This window comes from Rhincodon typus, unplaced genomic scaffold, assembly GCF_021869965.1.
Source record: "Rhincodon typus isolate 14 unplaced genomic scaffold, sRhiTyp1.1 hic_rhity00005596, whole genome shotgun sequence".
NCBI classification, from domain to species: domain Eukaryota; kingdom Metazoa; phylum Chordata; class Chondrichthyes; order Orectolobiformes; family Rhincodontidae; genus Rhincodon; species Rhincodon typus.
The window spans coordinates 1-10,551 of record NW_025971234.1 but is presented as its reverse complement, the minus strand read 5'-3'; the positions used below and the strand labels follow the sequence as shown (position 1 = coordinate 10,551).

Genomic DNA, 10,551 nt, shown 5'->3' with positions numbered 1-10,551 from the left:
GATCCCTGTAATCCGCTATATCCAAGACTATAGAGCCCAAATTACACACCTCTCCCGAACCACTCTGCCATACCACACCCCAATCTCCCAAACCCCTCACCTCCACACGCACATATACATGCATGCACACATATACGTGCACGCACACATATACACGCGTGCACACGCATATACGCACGCGTATACACGCGCACATATACACACGCACATGCGTACACACACACAAACATATATGTACACACACGTGCATACACACACATATGCACACATACAAACATATACACACGCGCGCACACATACGCACACGGACACATACACTCGCACACGCACTAACACACACACACCCCTGGCTCATGTGCTGTGCATTTTCCCTCTGAACAGGTTGATGAGAAGTTGAATGAACTGTCCGAGAATATGGATGAGCTCGTGAAGAAGTGGGAAAGGTTGGAGGAGCTGTACGAGAAGGAGCTGTGGAAGGAGGCCCAGCTCAGAGAACTCGAGCTGCTGGCTGCATGGCTGAGCTCCAAGGAGGGACTAGTGACAAGCAACAACTATGGGGTAAGACCGATCTCCAGGCCTGTTATTGCTGGCTCTTGCTGATTCTCTGGATTGTGACAGACGACAGTAAGCAGGCGACTAGAGGGAACTGGAGCTGAGAGGCAGTTACCTTGGTCTGTGTACATTCCTTTGGCCAACATTGCAAGCTACTCTGATTCAGGTGATGACATAAAAACCAGTGAAACTGAGCTGAGCCAGGCCAGGCCAGGCCTGAACTATGACCTCCCACCATAAGCATCATGTTGGACCTGACAGGTTACAACTCTCAGGAAAGATTGAACATTGCAGAGCACTTTTCTCCACCAAAGAGAGGGATGTAGATTAGCATAAGAGGGGTCTTTAAAATGACACTTGACAGACTAATTGATAAATGTTCGACTTGTGGGGAAGGCCAGGGATCGGGGACTGTTACATCCCAAATAAATCCTATACAGAATTCAATGGCTGGGAAGGGGACTGTAAGTGGAAGTTTACAATTGACCTGCCCTCCAGCTGTCCTGTCTCCCTTCAGCGCTGACTTTCTCATGTCCCCTCTTAGGATTCTGTCGACGAAGTGGAAGATTTGATCAAGAGGCACGAAGACTTCGAGAAGATGCTAGCAGCTCAGAATGAGAAGATTAGCCAACTGGAGAAAACGGTAAAGGTCAGGCGTGCAGCGTAGTTTCAATCGAAACCTGTGTATCTCAGCCTCACGATTGAGCGAGAGTGTTAACGGCACACTGAACATACAGGGAGACGAGGCTTAGTCTTATTGTGTTTAACAGCTTTGTAGCAAGTAGGACTGTGTAATTTCAGACTGTTCTTTGCTCGGTTTTAGGGAGAAGGGTTCCGAACAGAGGCGAGTGTGAAGGAGAAAGAACGCAAGGTGGCCCGGGTCCTGTCGCTGAAGAAAAAGGGATCGGATAAGAAGCCAACGCCATTGAAGATCGTTGGAAAACGTGATCCAGACCTTGGGAGGTCCCCAAAGTCCTGGACAAAAGAGACAATTGTTAGCCCAGCTCCAAAGACGCCCTCAACGTCTGACCTGTTCTTCTCTCCAGTCAGAAGGACTCTCCAGAGGGGTCCAGATACTGGAGAGGACAGGAGACGGTCCCTTGTCCAATCACCTCTGTCACCAAAGTCCTTCAGCCTTGGAGCAGGGCGTCCAGCTGTGAGAGCTTCGAATCCAACCAGAGCCAATGTCTCACTGCCACCCAAACCACTCCCCCGGCTCTCGTCCAGTGAGGTGCAAGATCTGATCTCGCCGGCTCGAGTTGGCACCAGCACCGAGGCAACTACAGCCCAAAGCCCTCTAACCTCTGACGGTTCTTCCCAGGGAGAGCTTTGCCCAGAGCGAGCCACAACTTTGACTGTGGACTCTGCGTCCAGCCCCGGGGAGAGACAGGGGCCTGGGGACACAGAGCTGTTATCACTCACTGCGACTCAGCAGAGTGTTCAGCCATTGATCTCGACAGCAACATCGACAGGTGAAAAGGTAGGAACGGAGCTAGCTGAAGCATTTCTCTGATGTTGCAAGTCAATGCGACGTTTGGCATTAACTTTTTGAGATGTTGCCACTTCCCGCCCCTGCTGCGCCTCTCTCTGTTTGTCTTTCCATATTTCGTGCCTTTCTTTTATTAGTCCTCGCCATTATTTTTCCCCGTTATTACTTCCAATCTATCCTTCTACCCCTGACCTATTCACACCTCTCTGTTACTTTGCTTCCGATGTGGCTCATTTGGCATCAGGTTTGTATCTGAATGGTGGAGCAGGCTCGTAGGGCCGAATAGCCTGCACCTGCTCCTGTTTTCTATGTTACTTTCTATACCATGGGTTCTGAGGCACAAGTGGTTAATTCAGACAGAAATGCCTGTAGAACTCCCCTAGCCTCCCAGAGGATGGGTCAGAGAACATAATCAGGCAGGAGGCAAGAAATCAATTTTCTGACAGTGGGTTAAAATGTGAGCATTAAGTTCCCAGAAATTTTCAGGTGGGATTCATAAACATGCCCTGAATATTCATTAACACCCCACCCACTGTGAACAATCATAGAATCCCTACAGTGTGGAAATAGGCCATTCGGCCCCACAAGTCCACACTGACCTCCAAAGACCATCCCACCCTATGCTTGTAACCCTGCCTATCCCATGTCTAATCCACCTAACTTACACACCCCCAGACACGACGGGTAATTTAGCATGGCCATCTCACCTAACCTGCACATCTTTGGACTGTGGGGGGGAAACCGGAGCACCCGGAAGAAACCCACGCAGACATGGGGAGAATGCGCAAACTCTGCGCAGACAGTCACCCGAGGGTGGAATCGAACCCGGGTCCCTGGTGCTGTGAGGTAGCAGTGTTAACCCACTGAGCCACCGTGCCGACCCCAGAAAACACACGTGTTCACAAACTCGTGAGGCATGTAGGTACCTTGCAGGGTGGACTTCGCCCTTCCAGGTCCAGTGAGTGTAACTTTCTTCAGTTACTCTGCTCCTTCATAACCAAGGTGATTCCTAATGCATACACATGCAGTGTTAGGAGTGAAGCCTCTCCATGTTGATCAGCTCATGAGAAGTCCTAGCCACATGAAGTCCGGCTTGTCATTAAATGCTTAGCGTGCTGGAGGTGAAGCGCAACCAGGCCAAAAGCCAGACGTGCTAAGGCCAGCAGACCTGACTGGGGCAGCAACTCAGAGCCACCTTTTGTCCCATTGGGAGCCTCTGGTAAAAAGCTGTCACTTTCCACACATTCTCCTCATAGCGATGGAAGGTCAGGGAGCTGGTGGTGCAGGAGTTGCTGACTTGTAGTAGCCCCTCTGATGGAGATGCCTGTTGTGTGTGACAGCCCTGTGCAGTGGTAGCCTTACACTCTTAGTGTGCTGTTAGTGGTACATACCCTGGCAGGGCACTGCAGACTATCCATCCTCTCATGGCTCTTGAGCCGCACGTGGGCAGAGACCTCCACAGCCTTCTCTGCTCAGTCACGATGGCCTGTCGTTGGCATCCACAGGGAAATCAGCTTCATTACCTCCTGGGTAGCCGTCAGGAGAAGCTCATTGCTAAAACATGGTCTCGGACATCTCCAGGGGATGCATGGGGGGAGTGGTGAGAGAAAACTGATAGATGGTCAAGGGCTGCAGAAAGTGAAGCAATATCTGGTTGTCTTTTCAATACGGCACCTGAATGTTGCCTCCCAGAAGATCCCAGTGGGCATAGAAATCCTTTGCCTGCATGCCTGTAAAAGGCAGTGTCTTACCCCCACACACAGAAATGTAATGAGATGAGAAGGATGCAGCCACGTGGGAAACCCTGACCTGCCCTTAAAGATAATTCCCTTCTATGTTTACGCGTGGCTCCACTCAGTCTGAAAGCAACAAATCCACCCATCATTTTCCAGATGAGATGTTAAACTGACAAAAGTAAGGAGTATATTGAATAATTTCTTTTGAAGTGTCTGTGGAATTCATAATAATGTTTGAAAGGAACTTGTAAGAGTTTGCATTAAGTATAAAGGGGTCAGTTGTAACTTTCATATATAATAAATACAGGGTCCATGTGGCCTGGAGACCATTGAGCTGCTAGTGGAAACAATAGGGAGGAAGTTCAGACCAGAAACTCTGTAGCTGGCAGGCACAAAGGATAGCTACAAGCAGATGAGCTGGGGCAAGGCGATCAGCACACAGTTGCAGACATAAAGAGAATACAGACAGAGATAGGAAAGGAGAACATAAGGAATTTGAATGAGAAGAAGCAAATTATTCTGAGGACGAGATCCTTTCTTTTTTGTTTGGTGGATTAGGAGACAAGTTCTTGAAGGCACTGGGTGAGACAGCAGTAAAGTCTAAAACCTGGAAAGCTGCGTAAATAGCTCAGAAGCATTAAAGAGGTGGATGTTTTCTCAGAAATGGCCAAAACATCAACTTGGTTGAAAAGGAACTCTGCAAAGGTACACTGTCAGGACTGTCATGGCTCAGGGCAGAGGGTTCATAGAATTACAGATGGCAATCATACTTGTAAAGGCTCAAGGGTGCAAGCTACCCAGCTCGAAGAAAGAACAGCATATTGTTGAATTCTGTAGTTGTGTACGTGGAGTGAATTGGTGTGGTTTTGTAAGCTGTATCTTTGCTGTATTGACTATTTAAAGTGGAATTTATTCTTTAATTAGAAGCACCGCTTGTCTGTTATTGTGTGTTTCATTTACATTGGTTCTGATTTATGTGAAAGGAGGAGTTGCAAGAGGTGGAGGCTGGTACAATTACAACATTTAAAAGATGAGTCCATGAATAGGAGGAGTTTCGAGGGATATGGGCCAAACGCTGGCAATTGAGACTAGATTAATTTAGGATATCTGGTCGGCATGGATGAGTTGAACTGAAGTGTCTGTTTCCATGCTGTACATCTCTATGACTCTAAATGAAGTTTTGTTTGTAAATTGAAGTTGTTGGGTCCACTTGGTACGTTGGTTTACAGATTCTCCTCGGTTACTGTCAGACAAGACCCTCATTGACCCTTGATGCTGTTAAAGAGCAGACATAGGCTTCCAGAAAGCATTCCTCCATCGTTCGACACCACCAAATGATAGAATCTAGCTTCAAGTAAATAGACTGTGCATCTGCCTACAAAACACTTAATGCATTGCAATAGTATGTCATTGTCAGACCAGAGACTGTGCTGCCATTTTCCTCTGCCTGCACTGTTGCTACCAGTTCCGATCCTGTTATGTGCAGTGTCTGGGATTAGCCTATATATGGTATAATTGTAATACAGGGACCACTTACGGAGGGGCTCTCCCTTGGATAAATTATTCGGAGTCAGAATTTTCAAAACGCATCCCATGACTTAAGTGTAGCAATCAAGGGGGACACTCTAGTGCGGTACAGAGGGAGTGCTGCAATCTCAGAGGGACCGTGTTTCACATGATATGTTAAACTAAGGGACCCACTGGCCCTCTGAGCTGGATGTAAAAGACACTTATTCGAAGAAGAATGGCAGGAGTTGACACGATTGTCAGGACCAATATTACTTCCTTGACCAACATCGGTCAAACCAATGGTCATCATATCACTTTATAGGGCATTTCCAACACCCATTTCCAAAATACTTAATATGCACATAAACCATTTTTGGACATCAGTTGTGAAAGATGCTGTATAACCGGAGATTCTTTCCTTTCTCAGGTTTCAGTAGGATACCAGGCGATGGGGGGTACACTCGAACGAATGCACAAATTGCAGCCCGGAGGGATTAAGGTAGGAGCTGGCAGGAGGGAGGGTAAAGAGGGAGAACTATTTTCGAAAACTCAACGCAACAGATAGGCATAGCCAGCTGTACAGTCATGTTCCCTCTTACAGTGATCTGAAAGCACTATGACGTTTTTTGCATCATTTTGACAGTCCTCCTGAGCCTGAGGGTAACTGATGAGTTTGACACTTGGCAGTTTTGAGCAGAAGTCCTGCTCCTGACAGGAGCTGGGGCTCAGACTCGGCCCATGTTGGGATCTTGCTGGCAGAAATCGGAGCAAGGTGCAACAATCAATCCGAGTGACAGTGGAACTGAGAGGGGAACGAGAAGTTTAATTAATTTTGGGTAGGGGACAGTCCTGTGTGATTGTCACAGCGCCACAGTCATTCCTTGTTGGAACTGCAGCCCAACAGGGAGTTGTGGGCTCTGGATGAGAGAGGAGAGTGCTGGAAGGAGAAGGTTGAGTTGATTGACCTGACACCTCCTTGTATAAGGTGTAACAGCAACAGGTCACAGGGTCAGGAACCAATGTCCCACAATGCATCCCTTTTCTCTGGTCAGCCATTGAGTAGCAGTCCCACCTCGGAGTCAGAAGATTGCGGGTTCAACTTCTCCCTCGAAGACTCCAGCAGATAATTGGACAGTCCAGTGCAGGACAGAGGGAGTGACGGACTTGTGAATGAGATATTAAGCCAAGGCACCAATTGCAAACGTGTTCCACAACTTTTTTTCCTAACCTTTTTTTTTGCCATAAAGTGTGTGGGCCCTTTCCTTTTCTCACAGGACTGACCTAAAGGGGCCGCCTTTGCACGTCCATCGGGCTTGGAGGGAATATTGCCAAGAGCTCTCCTATTTGCTCGTAAAGAATCCAGTGGCACTAATCAAAGAATTGGAGAGAAAAACAGAAGTTGCTGGAAAAGCTCAGCAGGTCTGGCAGCATCTGTGAGGAAAAAAAAATCAGTGTTAACATTTCGGGTCCGGTGACCTGAAGGGTCCCAACTAATATCTATCCCTCGACCTACCCTGAAAAACATGATTACATGTCATTATCTAATAATTAATGGCTATTCATCCCAGAGTCTTAAAAGAAGTAGCCAGTGAAACCTGGGAGTCTGAAAGTTGTTCTGACACAGTCTGACGAAAGGGTCTCTGGATTGAAATGTTAACTCTGTTTTTCTCTCTCCAGCTGCCTGCTGAGTTTCTCCAGCAATTTCTGTTATTGTTTGAAATAATCGATGTATTGGTTCCAATTTTCCAAAACTTATTGGATTTGGGAAGGTTCCTTAAGATTAGAGAATAGCTAATGTGACTCATTTATTAAAAAAAGGGGAGGCAGAAAGTGGGAAACAGCAGGCCAGTTAGATTACCTCCTTTCACTGGAAAATTGTTAGAAGCTATTACTAAAGATGTTATAAACAGAGTACTTGGATAAGTTCGAGGTAATCAGGCAGAGGCAGCATAGTTTTGTCAAAGGGAAGTCAAGTTTAACTAATTTGTTTGCATTCTTTGAAAAAGTTCAGTTCTGGTCTACCTGCTATAGGAAGGATGTTGTGAAACTTGAAAGGGTTCAGAAAAGATTTACAAGGATGCTGCTAGGTTTGGAGGGTTTGAGGTATAGGGAGAGGCTGAATAGGTTGGGGATATTTTCCCTGGAGCGTCAGAGGCTGAGGGGTGACCTTATAGGAGTTTATAAAATCATGGGGATAATAGATAGGGTGAGTAGACAAGGTGGGACAGTCCAAAACTAGAAGGCATAGGTTTAAGGTGAGTGGGGAAAGATTTAAAGGGGATCTAAAGAGTAGTTTTTTTCACGCAGTGGGTGGAGCATGTATGGAATGGCTGCCAGAGGAAATGGTAAAGGTGGGTACAATTACAACATTTAAAAGGCATCCAGATGGGTATATGAATAGGAGGATCTTATGGGATATGGGCCAAATGCTGGCAACTGGGACTTGTTTAGTTTAGGCTAACTGGTCGGCATGGACAAGTTGGACTGTAGGGTCTATTTCCATGCTCTATGACTCTAAATAACTTGTGTTGTAGATAAAGAGAAACCAGTGGATGTAGTGTGCTTCAATTTCCAGAAGACGTTTGGTAGGTGCCACATCAAAGGTTATTGCAGAAAATAACATTTTGTGGATAGAAGATTCCTAGTAACTGGAACAGAGTAGAAATATTTTTTAAGGTTGGCAGGATGTCACAAGTGGTGTGCCACAAGGGTCGATGCTGGGGCCTCAACTCTTTATAATTTCTGTAAGTGATTTGCATAAAGGAATGGGAGGCATGGCAGCTAAATTGACTGATGACACAAAGATAGATAGAAATTGAATTGTGAAAAAGGTATAGGAACCTACAAAGAGATATGGACATGTTGTGAGTGGGTAAAGACCTGGCAAATGGAGTACAGTGTGGGAAAGTAGGAAATTGGCAGAAAGAATCAAAAAGCATGTTATCTAAAAGGTGAAAGGTTACAGAGCACCTAGATAAGAGAGATCTCAGCGTCTTGGTTCATGAATTACAGGTACAACACATAATCAGGGAAACTCATAGAATGTTATGTTTTTTTGTGAGGGGAATTGAATTAAGGGTATGGAGGTTACGCTTCATTTATATAGGGCATTGGTGAGACCACTTCTGGGCTACTGTGTACAGTACTAGTCACTGTACTTACAGAAGGAGGCTTACATGTTGGAAGGAGGTCAGAGACGGTTTATCGGACTAATATCTGGAATGAGCAGATTGCATTGTGAGGAAAAGCTGGCGGGCTGGCTCTGTGTCCTCTGGAGTTTGGACGAAGTCTGAAGTGACTGAATTGAAACATAGAAGATCCTGAAGTGACTTGACCAGGTGGACGTGGAAAGGATGTTTCCTCTGGTGGGAGAATCTAGAAATAGGGGCCATTGTTTAAAACTAAAGGGCACCCATTTAAAACAGAAATGAGGAAACATATTTTGCTGAGAGTTGAGTGTCTTTGGAATACCGTTCCTCAAAGGCAGTGGATGCAGAATCTTTAAATATTTTGAAGGCAAAGGTAGGTAGATTCTTGATGACAAAGGGGATGAAAGGCGAAGATGTAGGAATGTAGAGTTGAGGCTAAAATCAGATCTTGCCATGATCTTATTGAATGAGGAAGCAGGCTGGGTGGGTCTACTGTTGTTCCTTGTTTGTATGTTGGTATCAGATTGCTGACTGCGACATCTTGCTTGGCATTTTGGTCCATAATACTTCAAAAGTGCCTGTCTCTGAAACTCTTTTAAAATGTAACAAAATACAATGTAAGCTCAAATTTCATCTTTTTCACTCCAAACATCAATTTCATCTTTAGGTCGACTCTGAAAACTGGGCCACCTATTTTGTGACTCTGAAGGAGCAAGCCCTCTGTTTCTACAAGAACGACAGTGATAGCTTGACGGTGAGTTGTCATCTGGTGGAACCCACATCAGAGAATCGAGGACTTTCTAAGCCAGGAGATTTTGACAATTCAAAACTAATTATACTCCCAGAGTTAATCGAACCTCAGAAGAGAATTAAATGCCCTATTCAGCAGATAACACTGCAGATAGATGGGATGAGAGTTAGGTTCATCAAACTGAGAAATGGGGATGCTGAGGAATAGAATTCTTTCGCCTACAATCACTTTCTGATCAAGTACAGCACAGGGATGATACAGAGTAAATCTCTCTCTACTCTTTTTAAACTGAAAGTAAAGCCTCCTCTATACTGTCTCCATTAAACAATCCCAGGACAGGGTTAAATACAGAGTAAATCTCTTTCTATACTATCACATCAAAACCTCCCAAGACAGGGACAGCACAGAGAAAATAAAGTGTAAATCTCTCTCTGCACTGTCCCCCACAAAACACTTCCAGGACAGGGACAGCATGGGGTTTCACGCACAGTAAAGCTTCTTCTATATGGTCCTGATCAAACACTTCCAGGCAAGTACAATACTGTTAAGAAAATGAATAAAGTTTCCTCTGCATATGAAGCAATCAGATTTTCTGAGTTTGATATGCGCTGAAACCATAGCACAGGTAAAAGTATGCCTATGTGTGAAACTATCCCCAAAATCGGTGTGTTTGTGGGAGCCCATACCCCAGGGAGAGTCAGTGTGTGTGATATTTCCATGGCTGCACACAGCTCTGGGAAATGTCTGATAGTTGTGACAGGCACTATATAATTGCAAGGGTTCAATTATTTTCTAAATTTGAGCAGTGTTCTGCCCCTTTAAGAAACTGGGATGTCCAGTTTCCTTTAAACTCCTCAGTTCTAGGCTCGAGGTCTTGCCATGTTCTCTTTAAGCGGACCCTGCCTAAGGTTTGTGTGTTCCTCCCTCTGTCTGTAGGATTCTCCTTGCTGTCCAAAGCTTGTGATTAGTGATGCTCGTTGTGAGGAAGCTGCCGACTCCATGGACAAGACACACACTTTCCATTTACAGTACGTAACATCAGGGGAGCCAAAACTTTACTTTGTTGCAGGATGATGTCTCACAGTGACCCTGAGAGATCACCGTGGGAGAGTAAACTCTGATAATGACCTCAAGATACCTCCTCCATCAGATATGGCTGAGGGTGTGGGGTTTGGGGGAGTGAGCTGAGGATTCATTGGCAACCTGTCAATGTACACGGCCAAGCTGAAAGCGTGAGTGTGTGTGTGTGTGTAAGTGTGCGTGTGTGTGCGCGAGAGAGTGAGAGAGAGAGAGCGAGTGTGTGTGAGAGAGAGAGAGAGCGAGTGTGTGTGAGAGAGAGAGAGAGCGAGTGTGTGTGAGAGAGAG

The 10,551-nt window shown here is 45.8% G+C and overlaps 1 protein-coding gene across 1 annotated transcript; it reads left to right on the top strand.

The window, feature by feature from the left end:
• Nucleotides 1–378: 378 nt before the first annotated feature.
• Nucleotides 379–10,214, top strand: LOC109926057 (spectrin beta chain, non-erythrocytic 2-like; the record flags this gene model as incomplete). Its single annotated transcript, XM_048594057.1, has 6 exons — nt 379–558; nt 1,097–1,195; nt 1,376–2,032; nt 5,714–5,785; nt 9,103–9,189; nt 10,123–10,214. Coding segments are annotated over exons 1-6 (1,151 nt in total), but the record flags the coding sequence as incomplete, so codon positions are not given.
• Nucleotides 10,215–10,551: the final 337 nt, after the last annotated feature.